This window comes from Aquarana catesbeiana, linkage group LG05, assembly GCF_042186555.1.
Source record: "Aquarana catesbeiana isolate 2022-GZ linkage group LG05, ASM4218655v1, whole genome shotgun sequence".
NCBI classification, from domain to species: domain Eukaryota; kingdom Metazoa; phylum Chordata; class Amphibia; order Anura; family Ranidae; genus Aquarana; species Aquarana catesbeiana.
The window spans coordinates 362,697,247-362,721,629 of NC_133328.1; the positions used below are offsets into that span (position 1 = coordinate 362,697,247).

Below are 24,383 nucleotides of genomic sequence, written 5' to 3' on the forward strand. Positions count from 1 at the left end.
AAATAAAAAAGTGCAATAACAGTGCAGCAAAATCTATAAGTGTGTCACATAACACTAAAACAGTAAAAGTAAATAAAGTGATTTTGAACAAATTGCTGTGCATAAATTCACTATACAGATAATACATACATTGCAGTAAATAAATGTGTCTGAATATCTACATATAATGACAATCTTCAATTATGTAGCCATGTACACATTATATAGTTAATAATGACAAATCGTGCAGTAAAAATGAATAAAGTGTTCCCATATATGACCACGTGAAACAATGTCACTAAAAAATGACAATAACAAATGACACTAAAAATGATGTGTGGCACCTTCCGTGAAAAATAAAATAAAACTGTAGGTAAAAGTATATTCAAAAGTCCAAAAACTGAAGTGAAATACAAATAAATCTTAACGTGTTAATAAATGTTCAAGTCCTCTTTAAATGGATAAATAGGTGGGTAAAAATTCAAAGATAATCATAGTTGATGAAATAGTGTCCATGGGTTGTCCTGTTGTGGTTTTTCTAATATTATAGTCTCCCAAAACTCTCACCTCAATGCTATGGGAACAGGCAGTCACCATCTGAGACCCCCACCGCTCTCCACGGGTGGATAGAACCCTCGGCGCTTCTCCCACAGCTGTCACCGTTCGCTCCAAAAGTGCAATAGTAAGGAGATACCTCAGTATGAGATGGGGGACAAGAATAGAGAAACCTCCAATCGTGCAGTATGTCAGGGCTAAAATAAATTTATTAAAATAGGGCAAAGTAAACTCTTACACAAACGCATTAAAACAACACAGGGAGCAAATTTGGCATTGTTCCTCGCCTTCTCAGTCACTTCCGGTTTCGGCTATCCCGGCCAATCCCTAAGCGTTACGTTGCCTCTCGTAACTTCGTCTGGGGACCCAGACAAAGTTGCGTTAAGATTTATTTGTATTTCACTTCAGTTTTTGGACTTTTGAATATACTTTTACCTACAGTTTTATTTTATTTTTCACGGAAGGTGCCACACATCATTTTTTAGTCATTTGTTATTGTCATTTTTTAGTGACATTGTTTCACGTGATCATATATGAGAACACTTTATTAATTTTTACTGCACGATTTATCATTATTAACTATATAATGTGTACATGACTACATAATTGAAGATTGTCATTATATGTAGATATTCAGACACATTTATTTACTGCAATTTATATATTATCTGTATAGTGCATTTATGTACAGTAATTTGCGCAAAATTACTTTATTTACTAGCTCAGTACCATACCACCTACTGCTTGATATACAGAATAAGGCTATAATCCCTAATTATGTGGAATGTATGTATGTCCTTGAACTATACCGAACAGCAATATGACCTACATGTCGCTCTGTGTTTACTGACTGGATGCCAGATAAATGTACATTATTACGGTTGGAGCGCTGTTCGCTCCAAATGTATACCTATTTGTTGTTTGTTGTAGATTAAAAAAAAATTTAAAAATGTTACCTTTAAAAAAGCCGTCATAAATATTTTTGCTTAGGATCTCCTTCGAACCTAGTGGTACTTTGATGGACTTTACAGAAACACTACAAGTAGAACTATGAATTTTATGGTTAGAGTGAATTTAATATTCTAATACTAATACAAGCTGTGTTATAAACTACTAATATAGGTCTGAAAATGTAATACATAAAATGAGCAAGGGCACAACTCTACCTTTGTACGAAGTTTGATATTGCAAGACATAGAGGTGAAATCTTGAGCTTTGTAAATAGTATTTTTCAATTCTCTTGTTCCCTTGTGACTGTATACACCAAGGCCATTCCTACCATCTATCATACTTGTAAAGTTCCTTGGCCTTTGAGAAAGAATTTTTACTGACTGTGTACATGCAGTGCCTATGAATTCCATATGTAAACAAAAACATTTTTTTTCAAGTTGCAGAGGGAAGTATGCATACTCAGGGAACAAGACAGACAAATTAAATTCATAAAGATGGTAAGTACTGGGACAACATCAGTTGTATCTAGAATGCAAAGCTGGGAGAGAGCAGAGTTATGTTTCCATTTTTCCTGTTTAATTAAAATATTTTTTTAAATATACCTTGTTCCAATATCCAGCCAGCTCCCATAGTCTTTAACCAAGAAGAAAAAATGCTGAAAAAGAGAACAAACACAACATTAGGATTTAAAAGACATAATAAGAGGCTGATTTACTAAAGGAATTAGGAATGTTCACTCAAAAAGAAGTTAAGATTCACTTTAATTATCCACACACGTGAAAAGCAAATTCCAGTTTATTTAATCTCTGCAGAAGACTATTTAATTAAAGTGAATCTTATTTTTTTATAACATTCTCAGCTCCATTAGTAGATCAGCCTTAAAGTCCTTCATCATCTGTTTAAATGAGAATCATGTTAGGCCCAAACAGAATACAGAATCTGGTGTTTATAGTTGCCATTTATTGTTGTTTTGGATCTGTCTCAAAAAACTAATATCCATTTTTCATGTTTCTAAAAATTATGTCAAACTCTGATGTCAGTAAACATTGGCTTCCACAATAAAAAATATATAATGCCTGTGTGTGGTGTCAACAAAAGCTTCCAAATCAACAGGATTTTTGGAATGATCAATTTTTTTTTTTTTAGGTGTCATACTAGAATCATTTGAATAAGTGGTTACATGTGCATAGAACAAAGTAGTCATGAGTCACAGGTTGGGCAAAACTGCCTATTTGATTATCTGTTAAACGCCAAGTCAACTGGCCAAAATAAAAACAAAAAGAATAAGAGGGTATATGAAGTATGCATAGTTCACACGTTGAGCCCACTTCACTGGTTAAGTGCTTCATTGTAACCAAAAGCATACAGAAAAAAAAGGAAACCCTATACCAGGGAAGGAAAGCCCCATGCAGGGTAAAAAGCATGACAAACGTGGTTTCAAACTCATTAAAAATAAACATGATTTAATCACATCAAAAAGCAGTATAAAATTGCAAAATTTCCACTATTGTTCAAAAATGCCCCCAGTGCCTTGATCACTACAATGTAACACATACAGTGCATGACAAACGAAAAAATGTACACAAATAAACCAATAAAATCATCCGGATGTCAAATAACACACGCACAGCAGTTCAATCAAGCAGACAATATGTCTGTCCAAGTGCAATTACCTAGAATGACCAAGGTTAGTAAAGGGGAACTGCTGTCTATTCACCCCTAGGATGCGCGAGCAAAAATGTAGTCAGCGCAATTCTATGGTTGGTAGCAATTACTGTATAGGTTGCCACTTCCTATATAATTTACCAAAGGGTATACCGAGACATGAACTATATTACATAATTCCTGGACCACAAGTCCCATAATTGCCTATAACCTGGTGGTAATCCTTTAACTGTGCAAATTAACACAGGTAAGAAAAAGTGTCACTGCGCAGTGTGGGCAACAACTCATTATTAGTATATTAGCAGGCTCTCTAATTGCAAAAGCGGCAAAGCAAGGGGTTAAATGATTCATTAGCAGCATAATATTTTCACCACTCTCCACATAGCAGGGACAAGCCCTTTCATAAGTCAGCATGGCAAACAAGCTAAATTTGCCAAGCTGTGGAGTACCAGTCAGGATGGACAATTATCAGGTGCGCTTCTAATGAATGATCAGTGTGAGAAAAGCCAAGGATTCTGATGAGTTAACACAAGCAGAAAAGGTAAATAAGCAGACCAAAAGCATTGCAGGCAAATGGATTAGTGAAGTGGGATGGAGCACCCCTCACCAGTACTTCTAATCAGTGTCCATTTGAGTTATAGCAGAAGTCCTTTTAGTTCTCCCATAATGAGGAGTGTATTTCTCCCATGGTTGAGAAGTGGGATCTTTCATTCTACGAATAGTGTAGGACCCACTTAAAATGGGGTACTTTGACGCAGTAGTGGGCTTCAGCAGTGTATGGCCATATGGTGTGACCAAATCCCCATATTTGCTTATTATGTTCGGGTGCTTTAAAAAGCCTTGTAGGATTTAAATGACATTTTTGTATGTGTGTGCTATAATCTTTTGTTCTATTGTGGAGGATCTGTCGCTGCCCCACAGCTCTATCCAGCATGCCACTAAATCTCCTCTCAGCTGTGTAAAAACTTGTAAAGAGACTGTGAGGTGATATGGCGTCATCAGCCCTTCAACAAGCCAAATCCCATTCATTTTCATGGCCCCGTTCACATATGAGTGTTTTGTCGCCTGAAGCAAAACGCCTGTTGCTCAAAAAAGTACATGAGCTTTTTTTGGCAGATTACAAGTGTTTCTGGCCCTTATAGACTTCAATAGAAATGTCTGAAAGCGTGTAAGATGAGCGTTTTACAAACATTTTGACATGCTTTTTCTGCTCAAACAGCAGCTCTTCACCCCTAATTTCCTCCCCCACCCCTCCTCCTAGTGCTTTCTATTGGCTAAACAAAACTGCCTGAAGCTGCAAAACGCGTGTAATATGCTTGTAGTACACTTACAAAAACGCTCAAAAATTCTCAAATAAAAATGCCCGAAATTCGCTCTGCTCAGGTGTGAATAGAGCCTAAAAAAATTAAAGCTGGTCCAGCAGTAAAAGATTATCCTTTAGGATGGTGATAAATGAATACTGAAGAAAGGAAACCAGTCAGATTCCTTGATTAATATTTTCAGTACATGAAAATGAAGTAACCTGGTTTTTATTGACAACTTTTGCTTAATTTCTCTTTACTACATTTATTACATTTTTATCATTAGAAGTAACAATAGACAATACACAGAATTTTGAATAAAAGTTTACATTAGTTTTCATACATTAGTCTCAGAGATTTCTGAAAACATGGACACATTATGATCGCTAACCTGCTCTTCTCCCCAAGCTGACTGTATATACTTTCATTTCTAACTCGCTATTTACCACTTGTGCTCGTTTTTTCCTCCCAAAATGTAAATGAATGGTGTCAGTGTTACACGTACTGGAAAAAAAAAGCCTGAGAATTTAAACACAAGTGACATGCAAAAAATAAATACTGTATAAGCAGTGTGGAAAACTGAAAACCAGTATTTTGCAATGTGGTTTTCTGGAAGATGAATGATTAGATATACACACGGAGTGTTTGAATTTCTCCTTAGTAGAAGAATCTAATAATAAGTCATCAGGTTTGGCCAGCTGCACCTAATCCCATACATCCTGTTTACAGTGTTTTTTTGAATCCAAGCTCAGCTTGACTCAGGTAGCTTAAGTTTTATATGTCTAATATTGTGTCTGTAGGCTCAAAAGTCCCATTTACTAAATGGTAAGTAATAAACCTTTTTGGACATTCCATACAAATTGTGAAAACATGCTCTACTGAATAAATGTGTCTTGTAAATATTAAGAAAGTAATCTATTGATATATTCTACAGTTTTGTTTCATGTACTAGAAAAAATGTGATCTTTCCTTTAACAGGATAAACTGGTATTTATATTAAACGTGGTCTACGGGCTCATTTACACCATAATGCGGTGCAGTAAACCCGCGTTCTGTGTGTGTGTCCTGCACCACCTCCAAAAACACAGGGAGTGTGATCTGCTGTGGGTGTCAATGTATTACTAATGCCGCCCCAAATGCATATCACAAACGCAGTGCATTTGCCTGCACCAGATCTCATGGTACAACAGTACCATGTGATCCCGATGCACTGTGTTTTTAAAAGTAATGCATGCACTACTTTTGGTGCCATCCAGTGTGAATTCGGCCCATTCAAATGATTCAAGTGTAAACCTGCCCTAAGGTGAGTATTTTCAGTATTAAAATAAAACTTCACTACGCTTGATTTTTTTGTAACAGAGGACAGCAGTTAGCATAAATTGTGGGTAACAATCATCAAAATATTCAGAAGAGAATGCAGCGCTAATAAAAGTCCATTCAGAAATAAAGTCCACAATTCCCAGGGAGCACCTAAGTTGTGCAATGGAGATAGATCTGTAGGTGAGATGACAATCCTCCATCAACACCACAGCAAACTGGGCCTCTTACCCTTAGGGGTGGACCACTGAATTATAGGTGATCTAGTAGTGAACAAACACTCATCAGCCTTCCTCCTGTTCACCATAGACTGCACAAAATGATTCAAATTATGTTGTCCCCTCAGAGCATCTGTACACAGGTTAGATGTGCCAGAATGAGAACAAAGACTGCCTCATAGTGTAGTATGTGCATAGTGCAGAATAATGAACATAAATTATGTTTAGCATTTGCAGACAAGCTTTACTTATTAAAGGCAGAACATACATACATTTAAAAAAAAAAAAAGAAAAACTTTAGGGGGCGTGGCCTGCCGAGCAATGGACGCCTGAAGCTAGAGCTCCGTTCCACTGACAAGGATCCGAAGCAACCGAAGACGGCTATCTGACCCCGATCTGGCTACACGGAGGGGGAAAGGACACGAGACTGTCCTGGGCATGTCTAGAAGGCGGTATAAGCCGCCCGCACCACGCCGTCTCACAGATTACTATACCAGCGCGGCCATGAATGAGGCCCAAGATGGCGCCAGCTCCAGGAACAACGCCTTAGTGACATCCCGCTCCAAGGCAGCTGAGAAGTACCGATTGGCTCCCCCACAGAGGGAATACCCAGCCACGTCACCCAGGGACAATAACTTCAGAGAGGAGATGGACACCCTGCCCTCACCGGACACCTCATCCTCCCAAAACAGCGCGGATAGAGTTAAAAGGATGGCTTCTTCCCCAGCCCTTTCCCCCAGCATAGAGCCCCAGCCCAAGAAGCACCAGTGGGCCGACAGAGACACTGATACAGTGCACACCCCAGCTCTTGCAGCCATCCCTGCATCAGATAACCCTGTGACAGAGTCCATGCTCAAATCCATGCTCCTCACATTGCAAAAAGATCTGCACAGAGAATTACAACTCTCTGTCTCCCAGATGCATGACAGGGTAGACTGCCTAGAAAGAAGAGCAAGTATGCTTGAGGAAAGCATGCATGGCCATGTCAGAGCCCATAATGAATTGCTAGATGCACATGAGCACCATGCGTCTGAAATACACCACATGAAATTGAAATTGGCAGATTTAGAAGCCCGTTCCAGGAGGAACAATATAAAATTCAGAGGTGTCCCTGAGTCTGTCAAACCAAATGAAATCACTCCTTACCTGCAACAGCTGTTCTCACGCTTACTTCCTCGATTAAATGCACGAGACAATACAATTGACCGGGCGCACAGAATTGCCAAACCTGCACACCTCTCCCCTGACATTCCGAGGGATATTCTAGCGAGAGTGCATTACTTCCATATTAAGGAGAAAATATTACAGGTGGCCAAATCCACTAAACCACTACCAGCACCGTACACGAATGTCCTCCTGTTCAGTGATCTCTCCAAAGCCACCATGGAGATGAGAAGAGCATTCAACCCCATCACCACCATTCTACAGGGAAAAAAAAAATCACGTACAAGTGGGGCTTCCCAACCAAGCTCCTGGTAACATACCAACAACAAATGATTGGCATCCTTACTCCCAAAGAAGGGTACAAAGAATTGACCAACTGGGGTTTTCTTCCCCTTCCTCCTGCCACGGCCGATCGCACAGGCTCCCATTCATACTCCACACCAGCATGATCAAGGCGAGACCTACCACAACCCGAAGGCCTTCGGTCCCGCGCGTTTATAGGATCCTATGTTGACACTGATGTAGTGTCGACTCCACTCCCTCAGGTTATAGTGTGCCACGCACACTGATATTGTTGTTAACTTTATCTTTTTTGGCATTTTTCTCTTTTTGATTGTTTGTTGCTCTTCCTGATTGATCTGCCTGCTGCGGAATTGTGTTACCTTTGATAATTTAGTGCAGTTCCAGTAAGTATACCCAGTGACATATATAACACATATAACAGACATACTTAGTATACCTATATACTCCTTTATTTCCCTCACAAAAACTTAAGTTGTGTACATTGTAAGTGTGATCTCGCTCCCCTCATCCCCATCCCAGGGTACTCCCTGCTAAAATGGCCATCAATATCACCTCACTCAATGTCAAAGGCTTGAATTCCCCCTTCAAACGCAATTTCCTTTGGAAAGAAATGTTGTCCCAAAGAGCAGACATATTCTGCGTACAAGAAACGCATTTCACCAAAGACAAGACCCCACGATGCCCCCGCCAAAAAAAGGAGGAAGACTCACCTCTCACCAGGAATTTCCTGTCTGTGGCTGACATCACTTCCTGTATTCCATAGAGACTTCCTGTCTGGGTAGAGACTTTCCTGGGGCTGTGATCCTTCCTTGGTCTTCTGAACTGGCTGTCGTGATCTGGATTACAGAAGAAAGATCCCCCTTGAGATCCGGGGTTTCTGGGACCAACCATCGTCCATCAAGGATCTCAGAGTCTGTTTGATTCGGTGTCACCGGCATCCGAATCCACTTCCTTTGGTAAGCGTATTTTATCTGTTTCCATTATACGGCCGTATAATCTATGACATACAGAGGAGAAGATTCCCATACCAGCTCAATATCTTATATACAGCGTATTTTGGGACTTTCCGTTGTTTGATTTATGGCCACACATTGGGACACTATTGCATTTTACCTATTACTCACCATCATGTACCATGTCACATGTGTTTCATCTATGTGCCTTCTCTAAGGGACACTGATATTGATATATTTTTTCTCCATTGGTCATTACTATTAGCGCTACATCTCATTTTTATTGAGGTTTATAATATTGGCCATATTTTATGTAGCTGCTTTTTTATATTGGGTTAGCACAGTGTTATTTGCATTTTCTTGAGACATTGATAAAAGTGAACTATGCCGTGCTCCAAGAAAAGCTTATGCGCATCTCCAAAGACATGAGTAATTTCATGGGCTGGCAGAATAGCTCAAGTCAAAATGTATCTGCCTCCTCATATTTTGTATATGTTTCGTACAAGCCCTCTACCCTTGCTACCTAACCATTTAACACAATTACAAGGGTTACTCAATGCATTTATCTGGCAACAGAAAAAACCCAGACTCAAGCAGAACATTCTTTTATCCCCAGTACAAAGTGGAGGAATGGGAGCCCCCAACATCCAGGCATATTACAAAGCAGTGGTATTGGACCAATTAAGAGAATGGTGGTCACCCACCTCTAAGAAGACATGGCTCCAAATTCAATCCGAGGCTCTTAAAGCAAACCTGAAACACACCCTGGCGGCTGCCCTACTCAATTTGAAACCGCAACACCACTTTCTGCACTCTATAACAGTGGCTCTACGGGTGTGGACAGCCTCCACACAACGAGCTACGGGAATACCTAAGTCGATCCTTTCCAAACTCCCCATCCAAGCAGTGGAACTGATATCACTGGACCTGCCCCTCAAACCTTGGATACAGAATGGACTCACCAACCTAGGCCAGTTAATGTCCACGTCAGGGCCCCACCCATTCTCACAGCTGCAACATCTATTCAACATCCCTACCACAACTTTTTTCTTATACCTACGACTTCGATCTATCCTCTCCTCACTAAATCTCATAGAAGACAATGCTCCAATGGCTAATATTTTGAAATTCTACGATACCCCCCGCTCCAGCAGTTAAAGGAATCTCACTGATATACAGAATAATGACAACACTTCCTGCTGTATTTCCCACTGGGAATCAATGCAAAAACTGGTTTCCATAAGTGGTACTTCACCCCAGCCAGATTGGCTAAGATCTACCCATCTACCTTGCCTCAATGTTGGAGGAATTGCGCCTAAAGAGGCACTCTGCAGCACATATGGTGGGAATGCCGTTTCATTCACGGATACTGGCAGGAAGTCTCTACCCTCATCTCTACAGTCTGTGAGGTCCCCTCACCATTAACCCCACTGGATCTTCTTCTGGGTCTCAATGTCCCCAATTGGCCGAATCGTATCAGAATAATGGCGACTCACATACTAATTGCAGCTCGCTTAGCACTAGCGAAGAAATGGAAATCACCACAGCCTCCCACTAGGTCAGATCTTATTATTCTGTTGAACAATCATTTCCAAATGGAGTTCTCCTTCGCCAAAGCCAACCTAACCACTGCATCGTTTCTCCAAAACTGGGAACCCTGGATCATCAATCCGAGAAGCACAGCACTATAATGAACATTACGCCACCAGAGTTGAATCAACTGAACTACATAGTCTCAACTGGAGATGCTGTAACATCTCCCTAAGCCTAGTGCGCACCTACTGTATGCGCCCCGCAAATACACACATACCTCGCACAGGCACCCTTCTGCCCGGCATTCTTCAAGTGAGGGATCGTGATCTCAGAGTGTATTTAGTAAGCAGGACTCCAAATTTTTTTTGATCAATAGTTCCAAGTTATGCATTCATATGCTCTCACTGGTTGTTCGTGTTATATAAGTTTGACAACTGGTGGTTGGCAGGGCTGCCCCCGATCCCGTGGCACAGTGAGTTCCCAAATTGGGGTGCCGGGGTGAGGAGACACCACTGACACCATCAGAAAAACACAAAAGTCATACCTAATTCTTTAAATCTCAACACAACGCATCTTATTTACATATATGTTACCTTTGATGTAAGTTGTTAAGTATGCTATAATACTCAGTAAAAAATGTTGATATAATATTGCTTTCAACCTTCTGTACTGACGCTTTGTGAAAACTACAATAAAAACATTGTTAAAAAAAAAAAACTTTAACCCAGTTATATATTCTTTAAAAAGTTATGCCTGTCTGCTGGTTATCTTTTTCACAACTTCCTGGATCCCCTACTTTCTATAGCTAAGGACTATATATCCCATGGTACCGTGCTGTTCTGCAAGCAGTCATTCCTGTCCTGACTCCGCCTCCTGAAACTCCTCCTCTATAGTTTAGAAGGCAGACACTATGAAATGTGAAACAGTGTCTACCACAGAGCATAGCGAATATGTGTCACAGAAGTAAATGTGTAGGGATCTTCATAAACTGTGTACAAACTTGAAGATATTTCATATTACTAGGAGCAGGCTATAATTATAATGCAATGTATAAATGAATATATGATTTTACATTTGGACCATAGATGTGCTTTAACTACACTGGAGGCCAAATGCCTAGCAGCCAGGCAGGAGATGCTGAATTACGAAGTAGACAGCAGAATTAAACATTTTTGGCAAGTAAAATGGTTCACATATGTGTATTCCAACTATGTATTTAGCTGTCTGCCTGAAGTTTAGTTTTAATGCTTTAAGAGCATCATACCATAAGAGGATTAGCGCCCTAATATCAGGGACATATATAATATACGAAAGTTATAGACCTGACAGTATAACCAAATAAACAGATGTGTATAACTCCTTCTAAAGTAAAAATCCTTTTTTAAGGAGCTATGTTTGCAATTTTTCTCCAAGGACAATTTATTCCAAGAATCTTTATCTCTAGTCAAGGTATAAATATTATGTTTGATATATTCATGTGCGATTTTTCAAATAATTAATATGCAAATGTTTGCTTTGTAGTAGATATTTTTCTGTGTTTGAAGAAAATGTAGATAATCTTGCCTTTAGATATTTGTCAGGTAGTTAACAGAGTGCCCTTACTGTAAGAAAATGCTCATTGATACTAGTGAAATAAATCCCTGATGGATGCCACGGGGCAATGGGTTTAAACTGTTTAAATGAACATTCCGCTCTAAATTATCATACTGCAAAAGCTGAAATCTTATCCACAGCATGCAGGGTTTTCATGCCCTATCAATTACCGAGTCGTAAAAGTCTCAAAGATAAGTAATTCTTCTTAAATGCGCCCTCTCCAGATTATGATTATGCTAATGCTGGTATTACCTTAGCTTGGTGTGTGAACGCAGCAGACATTACACCAGAAAAAGACAAATCTTGTAGAGGGGAAAAAGCTACCTTTAAAAAGCTGGGATTTTTTAAAGCATCACAGAAAATACATGCATTTTCTGCCTAAAATAAGTGTGGATTATAATGAAAGATTCAATTAAAGGTATAAATCATAACTACATTAAGAGTTACTTGGAAATAAATTGTCTAATTTTTCAGTTTATTGGCTATTATACTTTAGAAAAGTATAAAAGTATGTACATGATACAAAGGGAAAAAAAAGGTTTGTGGATTCTTAAAGTGAACCTACGTTTTAACCATAAAAATAAAAATGCTAGGATCCTTCGCGCTAAAGTGAGAAACAAGTGAATCTGGTGACAATCACAAAGTGTACAAATAAGAGCTTGAAGTGAAAGATTCATATGATGATATCTAAAAAGATTGCAGCGAAATAGGCAAGTGTACACATGGCACTCGAAAAAATGAATAGGGATAGAAGGATCTCGCGCATAAAATCTATCATATAAATAAATAAAATTCACATATAACACTAATGGTAAGTGGGTGTGAAAAAAACAAATCTTAGATAAAATGTATCAAGTGAAGTGACCGTGCTGAAAAATAATAATAATAAATCACAATAAATAGTCACATTCAAAAAAATAAAAATAAATAAATGTGCAAAAATGCAAAACATATGCCACAAAAGGTGCAAAAATGCAAACGATGTAGTGTAAAAAAACTACAATAATAGGATATATCAGGAAAAAACAGTTCTTAGAGATGACCATATAAAGTTCGTGAACCGTGGTGGTCATAGAAGAAATAAATAAATATGAGTATAATCTTCATAAAAACAAATGACGGATCAACCAGGCTCTCTAAACTCTCACCTCAGAGATGGAAATCAAAGGCATCAATATATGTCTATCTCTGTTGTAATAGAAGAAGCAATCCCCTCTGTTTACTATCGGGCACCTCAAGGATGGAAACAACTGGCAACAATGTATGTCTTTCTCTGTTGTATTACAGGCAGCGTTCCCCTCTGTTTATTGTCAGGCACCTATAAAGATAAACTGGGAATATTTCCACCTAGGCTGTGACAGCCCGGTGGGAGGAGGGGGAGGAGAGAGGAGGCCTCTGATGGTGTAGTATTTTAAAATTCAATTTATTAGGTAAAACGATAGGTGGTCTCTTACATAAAAACAAAGTAAATACACATGAAAGGAAGGAGCGGCGTCCGAGGCGCCTCCTTACGTGACTTCCGGTATAGTCAACTCTCTGCCACGCCCACGCCCTACGCGTTACGTCACCGCTCGTGACTTCAACTGGGGACCCAGTTGAAGTCACGAGCGGTGACGTAACGCGTAGGGCGTGGGCGTGGCAGAGAGTTGACTATACCGGAAGTCACGTAAGGAGGCGCCTCGGACGCCGCTCCTTCCTTTCATGTGTATTTACTTTGTTTTTATGTAAGAGACCACCTATCGTTTTACCTAATAAATTGAATTTTAAAATACTACACCATCAGAGGCCTCCTCTCTCCTCCCCCTCCTCCCACCGGGCTGTCACAGCCTAGGTGGAAATATTCCCAGTTTATCTTTATAGGTGCCTGACAATAAACAGAGGGGAACGCTGCCTGTAATACAACAGAGAAAGACATACATTGTTGCCAGTTGTTTCCATCCTTGAGGTGCCCGATAGTAAACAGAGGGGATTGCTTCTTCTATTACAACAGAGATAGACATATATTGATGCCTTTGATTTCCATCTCTGAGGTGAGAGTTTAGAGAGCCTGGTTGATCCGTCATTTGTTTTTATGAAGATTATACTCATATTTATTTATTTCTTCTATGACCACCACGGTTCACGAACTTTATATGGTCATCTCTAAGAACTGTTTTTTCCTGATATATCCTATTATTGTAGTTTTTTTACACTACATCGTTTGCATTTTTGCACCTTTTGTGGCATATGTTTTGCATTTTTGCACATTTATTTATTTTTATTTTTTTGAATGTGACTATTTATTGTGATTTATTATTATTATTTTTCAGCACGGTCACTTCACTTGATACATTTTATCTAAGATTTGTTTTTTTCACACCCACTTACCATTAGTGTTATATGTGAATTTTATTTATTTATATGATAGATTTTATGCGCGAGATCCTTCTATCCCTATACGTTTTAACCATGTTGGGCCCATTTCTTTTTCTGAGTGTGCTCATCTTCCTTTCACTTCCCTGTTACAACTTTTGGTGTTTAGGCAAGCTGACTCACTCCCCTTCCTCCACAAAACAGCACTGGGTGATTGGTAACTGGCTACTCAGATATCAGTGCATTACATAGGGGGTAGAGAGAAAGTCCTCACCCCTGTGCAAGCTGTGATTATGATTGGGAGTTAAAGGGTAAATTTACTTTTAGAGAAGACCTTCCATACACAGTACAATGCCCTAGCAGTCCCAGAGCTTGCAAGCATCATACTGCTTGCGATGATGAGCGGTCATTGGTCAGAGACCGCCAAGAATATCCTTGTTCTTCCAGGATCTCATTTTTGAAGAAGATGGCCGAGAATAGATTTAAGCTGGACATACAGTAGATGGATCAAATTCAGCCAGTTCAGCGGGGACTAGTTGAATTTTGATCCATCATTAGATTGATCAGTAGATCGACTCGTCGCAAAAAGGACTGTTGCTATATATTTGGTCAGTCAGCGTATGCAGCCAATTAGCTGCAGCACTGATCAGTATATTCTGACAAAAGAGGAGTCCCACTGTCAGAATATTATAGCACAGCAGGAAGGATTCCTTCATCCACCTCAAATGTGAGGATGGGTATATCCATTTTTTACTGCTCAGCCAGCTGGCTGAGCAAAAAATAAAAAAAACTGAGACAAACTGTTCCATCTATGGTCAGCTTTATGCTGATCAATTACTGCTCACCATTGTGAGCAATATGATGTTTGCAGGCTTCTGCGCTGCTAGTGCCCTGCACAGATTATGGATCGTCTAGAAGTAAGCTTACCCTTTAAGCTGGGCTTCATCTCCCTACTTCCTCCTAGAGTAGCAGGGTAATGATGAGCAATACACAGGGTGCAGTGAAGAGGCCTTGCAGCTTACACATGCGTTTGCAAATGCGTGCTAACTAAACCCCCGTTTTCAATGCATACTATTGGACAGGTTAATTTGGTCGGTTGGCAGACTGGTTGGTGAGTTGAGCTATGGAATGTTCTGTTTTTGTCTTTCATGCGTTTGCCCTTCCATGTGCTCCTTGCTGTGAAAGCCAGTTATAGGTGGGGGCAGGGGTCATTTGTTTATTACTAATAATGAGTAAGTACAAGATTCTGCAGGGACTGGCTTCAATGTAATCTATTGCTTTCCTCTGCACAGGTTCACTTTAAAGATGAACTCCATGCAGACAGTACACAGGTGAAATACATATATGGAGCAGTTTAACCTAAGAATGCATGTATATTTCTTGCCATCCAGTTCTGAGATTTACACACCTCTGCCTGTCTAGCAGGGCAGAGTTTTTCTTTGCTGCAGTTAAGTAACAACTACAGGTTTTGTGCTTGCCTCAGCCTGGGACTGGGCAGTGAAAGAAGAAGCAGCACACTGATGAGCTCAACTGTCACCTTGTGCTGCTGCTCCCAATCTTAGTTCTGCTGTACAGGGGCAATGCTAGAAACTGATAACAGCTCAAATTTCACATTTAATGCATTTAAAATAAATACACAGAAAGTACAACTATGAGCTTATTAAAAAAAATAAAATCCTAAATCTTCTTTAGGTAGTGCAAACACTGACAAAGCCTGACAACCTAAAGGTGTCCTGCATCTGGCAGAAGTGACCTGGAAATCAGCACTCCCAAAATCCCGTAGGATCTTCAGCTGGTGGTTTCTCTTCACCACTGCAGTTCAGCAGCATGGGCAGAAGAAGAGGTAAGTATTAAAGGTCTTTTTTGCAGGGGGTACATCATTGCAAAGTTTTACGTTAGCAATGGAGTCACTTTAAAAGATGTTGTTATAAAAAGTACACAAATAGGCAGATTTGTCTGGCTTCTTTGACTGGGTCATGATGATGTAACTCCCGCACGTGGGTATTGGAGCTACATTGTCCTAGCACTTGGTCAAACTTTCAGCTTCCTATAGATGGCAAAAGTGTATGCTAAACTAAACATGTGCCACAGTCAGTGTATAATTAAGAATTTTTCCTAGCAGTAATGAAAAGAAAGGCAGAAGAAACTTACAAGGTCTCTGAGACTCAAGACTGCATACACACACACAAAAGCAAGATGTTAACACTTCTATCTTCTATACTACCTATCAGCACCCAAAACTCCAAGGGCCTCTGAAGAGCACCAAGATTAAAAACTGGAAAACTGTTGCCTAGACTGACAAATTGCAATTTCTGCCACAACAAGCAGTTACTAGTGTCAGAATTTGGGATACATTGTAAGATCCATGAGCAGGGCCCTCCTATTCCTTATGTATTGCACTATATTGTAATTGTCCTGTCCCCGTTTACATTGTAAAGGGCTGTGTAAACTGTTGGAGCTATAAAAATCCTGTATAATAATAATGGGAATGGTGTGGGATGGGAGGTCTGCAGCCTGAATGTGTGGTGGAAACCATGCAAGGCTATCAAGACAGCATATAACATTAAGGAAAAGACAAGGGGGTTGATTTACTAAAGGCAAATAGATTTTAAACTTTGCAAAGTGCAGTTGCACTCTGCAATTGCAATTGCTCTAGAGCTTAGTAAATGAGCAGAAGCTCTGCTGACTTCCATCATCCAATCATGGGCAAGCAAAAATGCAGCGTTTTTAATTTTCCTTGCATGTGATTGGGTATTCTTTGCAAACTGAAGATTTACCTAATTTACTAAGCTCTGGAGCAACTTTGCAAAGCGCACAGTCAATTTGCTTTTAGTAAATCAACCCCAAAATCTCTTCGTTCAAAAAAACTCTAACTGATAGATTTTTTTTGTTTAGTTCCACTATAAACTCAGTAAATGATAAACCACTGAATATTACTTATTAGGTTCTCAGAATCTCGTTCAGCTGGGACAGTACCACAAATGATTTAAGAAGTGTATAAAGCAAAGTCTGGGTATCAATAGATCAGAAAGCCCAACCTTTGTTGTGTATAATTTATGTTTAGGTATTCAGAGGAAACACATGCAACAATTTATAGCAGCAAACAATATAATACCAAAGGGTTTATGAAAAATAGCAGTATTTTCAGGAGGCACATTTTACATTTGGAAGTTGTAAACGCTATTGATGCAATATATTTGGATTTTATTACAGTATTTGACACTTTTCATCATAATAGCCTGATACAGAAGTCCCTAAAACAAATATTTAGGGAGATAATAATTTGGTAAGCATTTTGTTAAAAGGCCGAAGACAAAGTAAACGAAAACAGGTTCAAAATGGGCTAGTTAAGAGTGGTCGACCATAGGGTTTATGGTTGGACCCATTTTTTTCCAATAATTTTCATAGTTTGTTGTTAATTTTATTTTACAATGACAATAAAGGTTTTCTATCTGTCTGAAGGATGAAATGTATTATTTGTAAATTTCATAAGAAAAGTGACATATTACAGGACTGTGACAAAGCAACATAAGCAGCTAAATAGCAAAAAAAATGTGGTATTAAAAAATATACTTTTAACCTAAACCAATAAAACAACAGTAGCCCCTATTGCTCAGTACTAGAGCTGCAGGACTTAGAAATAATATTTACCAATAAGCCTGTTTAACAATAAGCATTGTGCTGCCACTTAAAGTGGTTGTAAACCCCATCTTCATCAATTGTAAAAGATATGCACCTTTTTACACTCTTGCTTCACACAACTCCAAATTGCACTATCTGTACTTCCATTTTTGAATCCCAGTGCCTGTCACAGCCCTGTGAATGTCTCCAGTCTGTGGGCATGTCCACAGGCTGGAGCTCGGGAGGCGGAGTCGTGATATCCCTGACTCTCCTCCCACATGCACACATCCCCATAAATCACAGTAGCACGGCTTAGCACCATGCACAGCTTGGCAATTGTGCGCAGGTGTCACTCCCAGGGTGCTCACATGGCCCAGTCCCAGTGTGCATGTCAAAGCTACCCTATGCCAGGATTTCCAATATATCAGAGCGCTGGGTAGCTTTGGCGCTGGGTAGCTTTGGGGAGTGGGAGGAGGTAGGGGGACCGATCCAGGTGGATGTGCTGTGCACGGCTGCGGGACACACGCCCCCTGCTCATACATGATTATAAGTCTGTCAGTCACAGGTGACACAAATTTTTTTAGATATGTTATTTTTTTTCAGGGTAGGAAAACAGGGAGGATTTTAAATGACTGGCTGCTCCTTGACTGGTCAGAGGGAAAGATGATTTCTTTTGCTTTGCAGTGTGAGGTAGACTGGTCAGTTTATTTTTGATTTCATCTTGAAAGGTTTAAACAATCGGGAACAGAAATGAAATGCCAATATAATATTTCCTCTTCAGCAATCACTTGCAAGGTCACAACTAGAATATGACGGGTTCAGTTTTGGGGCACATCATTTTAAGGAAGACATCATTTTTGGAAGGCCCAAAGGCAGGCAGCTAAACTGATGAACAGGATGGAAAACATTTTTAATTTGGAGGACTATACTATTCTATCCTTCACTGTAAATATAATGCTGACTTATGTTTACTGGTGAACCTAAAGTCAGTGAGTGGTGACAGTGGAGCAGGCTCAGGCAGCGCAGCGGCACTGTGACAGGGCAGGGAGAGGAAAGCTGTGACAGGATGCGTGGGGTGGCTGGGCCAGGTGCAGACCCTACCTGGTGACACCCAGGGCCGGCTGCCAGATTGACTCCACTGCTCACAGCAGAGCGGAGCAAGAGAATGGAAATAATTTGTCTCCTGTACAACAGAGGGGAGGAGGGGAGGGAGGGAGAGAGAGGGGAGGGGGAGAGAGGGAGGGAGGGGGGGAGAGAGGGGGGGGGGGGAGGAGGAGAGAGAGAGAGAGGAGAAGAGAGAGAGAGAGAGAGAGAGAGATGAGAGAGAGAGAGAGAGAGGAGAGAGAGGAGAGAGGGGAGGGGGAGGGAGGGGAGGGGAGAGGGAGGAGGGACGAGGGAGAGGGAGAGGGGAGAGGGAGAGGGGAGAGGGGAGAGGGGAGAGGGGAGAGGTGAGAGGGGAGAGGGAGAGGAAGAGGGGAGAGGGGAGAGGGGAGAGGGGAGAGGGGAGGGAGAGGGAGAGGGGAGGGAGAGGGAGAGAAACAGTGCTGAAAAGAGGTTGGGAACTTGTGGAGTTACCTTTCTAAGTTAACCAGCAGGTGACTGGTTGCTAGTTGGTCCTAGCAACCAGTCATTAGCTTGTCAATATGAAAAATGAACTCTAGCAGTTCCCGTCTGTTCAGCACTGCTGTGTCTTCCCCCTGCATGCCTGAGTAAGGTGGGAAGGGGCACAGCTGTAGGGGGGGGGGGCTGTGTAACATGCAGGGTTCCACATCTGTGGTGGGGCTGTGTAACATGCAGGGGTCCACAGCAGGGGGGCTGTGAAACATGCAGGGATCTAGAGCTGTGGGGGCTGTGTAACATGCAGAGGTCTAGAGCTGTGGGGAGGCTGTGTAACATGCAGGGATCCACAGCTGTGGGGGGCTGTGTAGCATGCAGGGATCCACAGCTGTGGGGGGCTGTGTAACATGCAGGGGTCCAGACCTGGGGGGGCTATATAACATGCAGGGGTCCAGAGCTGTGAGGGGGGGCTGCATAACATGCAGAGGGTCCAGAGCTGTGGGAGGGCTGTGTAATGTGCAGAGGTCCAGAGCTGTGGGAGAGCTGTGTAATGTAAAGGGGTCCAGAGCTGCAAGGGGGCTGTGTAATGTAAAGGGATCCAGAGGTGCAATTGTTGCGAGGGGGTACACAGTAGTGACAGATATTGGGGGGGGGTGCAAAGGTATGCAGGGGGCACAGTGGGATGTTTTTACATTTTAAAGTTGGGGGGATATAGAATTCGTCTTGGGTGCAAATGCTCTAGGTACGCCCCTGACAGACAGACAACAGACCTGGTGATTTGGCTGTTCCCAACAACAGGGCTACCTGTTGCTTTCTGGCCACACTAAGCACAGAATCAAATCTGCGGTAGAATAGTCAGTTTACTTCCGTTCTTCTTCCTTAAACCTACAAGATGTCATTCTGGCACACAGCATACCTGTAGTCTCCTAGACAGCCTGTGATAGTAGATGCTAACCCCTTGCCAAGCCTTGCACAGCGCAATCCTGGCAGGAGTAATGTCATTAATAGAGCATCTGCACTTTTGGAGCAAACAGCGAAGCAGACCGTGAGTTAGGTGGGTATACTCATTGCTGAATTTAGCTTTATTCAGTTCAACGCCATCGGAAGCAGCCAATCGGTATTTGAAGTTTCTGCCCTTCCTTCACTCTTAAAGATTGGGGAGGTAGAGAAGATGTGGCAGTCATGTGACCACAACTTAAACAAAAGAAAAACTGCTATTTTGGAGGGTGTTTGGAAGAATATTTTAAGCTGGCACACCTAAGGAAGTTCTCATGATTGCAAATATGCCTTTTTTTAGTGTAGGTTTTATATCTACTCTAGCATCAAAGGTTAGAAATAAGTATATAGAATAAACATCTACCGTATGACTCAGCTTAATTAACATGTTTAAATACATATCAAGCCAGTAAAGTGATTTGGTAAAATTAACTACAAAAAAACACAAAAAAACAAGGCATCCTTTGCATATGGAAAAATAGTGTACCATCAGTTTAGAAAGGTGTTCTGTAAAGTGGCACACACAATAAAAAATATCAGACATATAAAATCAACACATAATGGAGTAAATATATGATATATTTGAGGCATTCCAAGGTAATTTCTATGTTGCTGTTATTACAGAACTATAGCAAGCCATGTTTACTGCCCTGTTGGTCAGTGTGCACCAGCAACTATTGACTGACCTCAGCATTCCTCATGCACAGAAAAAAAGTCAGTGGGGAAAAGCAGCCACAGACTACTAAAGACATAGTCACACGATTATAGGGAGAGAAAGAAACAGTGAATGGGTACCAACAAATAATACAAGTATGAAACACAGAGAGTAAAATGAGTAAAAAAGAGCATACCAGTGGAAAGGAAAGAGATATTAAGTCACAGTCACGTTGACTAAACACATCACAGTGGGTGGTGAAAAAGACAGATATGAATGGGTAAAGGTCAGGGTTTACATCCATCGGTGTCTCCTTTTGTTTTTAGTGCGTTTTTTAACGTGCATTGTAATATATTTACATGCTTTTTCATTATTCTATTGGACATCACAATTCATGAAAATGCATAGAAAAACAGACATGCCTCATTTTTCAAACCATTGCACAATGCACTGCAGATTTCTGAACAGCCTCGGTGAATACCATTGCTTTAAACTGCAAAGGTGTACACGGGCCTTAAATGACGCATTCATATGGGAAGGAATTTTCCATCTTTTGAGACTTAATTGGACCAAATATCTTAGATTTTTCTTATTAACTTTCTCTGATCTATAGACAGTGACACTAAGATTGGATTTACACTGTTCTATGTGCATGCAACACATATAGTAGTGCACACCTTGGAGGTGTGATTGGGACCATAGAGTTTTCCATTGTCTTTCACACTAAATTGCAGTGCAAAGGTGCAAAGCAGCCACATAGGAAATATTAGGATTTCTACTTGACATGCATTTTCAGGCAGCAAAATGCAAGAGTTTTGCTGCATTAAAATGAACAAATGTAACATGGCCCTAAAACCAGACTGTATGTTGTATTATTTATATGTGATATAGTCCTAAAAGCTGAAATTAAAAACAAAATTGTTCTTTGCGCACGCTAGGCCCCTTTTCCAGCAGTAGATAAACATCTTCAATTTGCTTCCCTGCTACACTATTCACCCTGCAGGAGCAAAGGAATTACCCGATACGTCCAGGTATAGCTAGACATTGAATTGGCCCAAGCTATCACATGGGGGTAATGCGAGGGTTTTTGCCCCATCTACGTTCCAATTAGAGGGACTCACATAAGGGACTTACATAAGCTTCATTTCCTTGCTTCCCCCCAGCAAAACAAAGGGAAAGTGAGTGTATGTTGTTGTGGAGGGGGCCAATAAAGCAAAGCACAGATTTTATGCTTCAGTCAGACAGCACTTCTGTCTTCTAAGAAAAGGGGTAAATAACTGGCACAACATACAAGATAAACTGAAGAATAAACATACAAAATGCACAAAAATAGTCCTGCGGATAATGATAGTTATATCCGTGGGCACATATATCAGTTAAAACACTTAAGTCAATTGGGGTGACTTTACTGCAATTAAACAGGGGAAAAGGGAGAAAAGTCCAATATAAAAAGGTTTATAACTAATGATGGCAGCCATCCTCAGAGAAAAGCCAACTATGCAGATACAAATAGAGGAAAAGACAGGAAGCGCCAACCTGAGAATTAGCCAGCTAATTCCAGTCAGCCCATCCCTTCTATTGCTTCCTGGCAGTCTCCTCTTCTCCAATGACTTCACATCTGCTATTGCAGTCCATGGTGGTTCTTCCTGTTTCCTGGGACACCATCCAGCCCACACACTGACAATCACTACATCTGTGGTCCCTGGATACAGCGCAATGTCTGCGAGGAGGAACTGAGAGGCCACCAAGCAGCAGATGAGCTTACTTTCATATTGTTCTTGTGAGTGTTTTTAACCTTTGAATAAACTAAATTGTAATAGTACACTCATGTTGGCGCTTTCTGTCTTTTCCTTTACTTCTGTCTTCTATACTACCAACCTGCACTCCCCCAAAACTCCATGGACCTTTGAGGATCACCCAGATAAAGACTGGAAAACTGTTGCAAAGTCTGACAAATTGCAATTTCTGCTGCAATAGGCAGATACTATAGTCAGGATTGGGATAAACAGGTCTACAGCATGAATGCGTTGAAGGAACAATGTTAGGCCATCAAAACAGCAGATAACAAAGGAAAGAAATGTTTTTGCCACTTGAGGAATGTGGACCATGAAGAATTCAGGCTGTTCAGAAAGAAAAACAAGGCCCTACCTAGCACTTGCTGGGTGTACATAATAAATGTGGTTGTAAATATAAGTACTTCATAATGTTATTGTAAATGTAAGTGCATTATTTTCTTGAAATGGCAAAATAACACTCCCATCAGGAAGGCTCTGTGAAGATTTCATATATTTGCAGACATTCTATAAAGTCTAAAAGGGTCACTGTCTTGGCAGATGCAGGGCAAAAGCACATTTATTAAAATGGCTTTGCAATAGCTGGATGGCTCTTCTGAAAGTGCAATGCAGAAAACTGCTTTTGCTTTGAAATTGCCCATCTTACTTTAGGAAATGTGTTCAGATTTAAAATCACTACTTATGTGCAGAAATATTTCCTTCAACCAAATTAATAAGAAATACAATTTAAGTGCCCTTTTGAACCTTCCTTTTTGCAACATTGTATTTATGGAGTGTGACTGATTACATAATGGGAGAGAATTTATTGAAAGAGTTTCTGCTTATGCCTGTCCAATTCTGCAAAACAAACACAAATGCCTCCATGCACTAATGTTCTGAATATTGCAGAATGACTTATTGGAACACAGCCTGTCGGTTTTATTGGCACAAAGTATCTAACTGTGACTTACCAGAGACATTATGTCCGATATCACAAGAACGATAAGAAAAAGACTGAAAAGAAACAAAGTTTAATATTATTTCAGCACAGGGAAATGATATAGCTAAATACTGATTAGTAAACCTTACATTTAAATGTTTTAAAAAACACAATCACGTTAGAAAATTCCGTACAGCTTTTAAAAATCATAACAAAACATTTTTTTTTGAAGACCTTAGAGGACATTACTGTAAAATTTAATTGAAAAAGTCATTTTTAGTTTTAAGGAAATGCACTAAAACAAAAATTCACACAAAACACATAATTCTGCAACGAACACATGGTATGACAACTATTCCTTTATTTGCTCTATGTTTTTTTTAATGCTGCATAGGAACTAACGATTGTACACAATGCTGCCTGGTTGAGAAATGGAATCTTATATTACTAACAGTTACTTCAGTTCTGAAAAGTCAGAATTTTCCATCTAGGACATGACTACTAACCTTTAAATGCAACTCATCCTAAAAAGTTGAAGTTCTTGCTTACAGACATAATAAATTGACTTCACTGTACCAGAACTAACATTGCCGGCATTGTAAGGCAGCCATATTTCTTTGTACACAGCAGGATATACTGTAACTGTCAGGCTCCTACTTACCAGACCGGTGAGTCCGCTTGGGCAGAAGGTAGGCTCCCTTACGCGTCCGACTCGCGGCCCCTGGTAAAGCAAACAGGAGGCTCAGGAGTACGGAGTGGTATGAGAGCCTGTATGCAACAGTCCAGATACTGCAGGTTTAACAGGTGAGGTGGCTGGAGCTGGCTGGAGCACAGGCAACAAGGCTGAGCAGGATTGTCAGGAAGCAGGCTGGGTTCGTTAATAGACAGGCAGCAGAGGTACAATGGAGCAGGCAAACGGATGGTCAGGAGGCAGGCCGGGTTCGGTAACAGACAGGCA

General features: G+C 40.5%; 1 protein-coding gene across 4 annotated transcripts in view; it reads right to left on the reverse strand.

The window, feature by feature from the left end:
- The window catches only part of PIGN (phosphatidylinositol glycan anchor biosynthesis class N), a 637,819-nt gene that overhangs the window by 25,816 nt on the left and 587,620 nt on the right, over window positions 1-24,383 (reverse strand). For 3 of the 4 annotated variants that reach the window (XM_073630904.1, XM_073630902.1, XM_073630903.1), the window contains 2 exons: window positions 23,457-23,499; window positions 2,088-2,140 (listed from right to left, as the gene is read on the reverse strand). In XM_073630904.1, the coding sequence (XP_073487005.1) occupies window positions 2,088-2,140; window positions 23,457-23,499 (96 nt within the window). The remainder of the gene's footprint in view (window positions 1-2,087; window positions 2,141-23,456; window positions 23,500-24,383) is intronic. The other variant, XM_073630905.1, reaches the window with a different exon arrangement.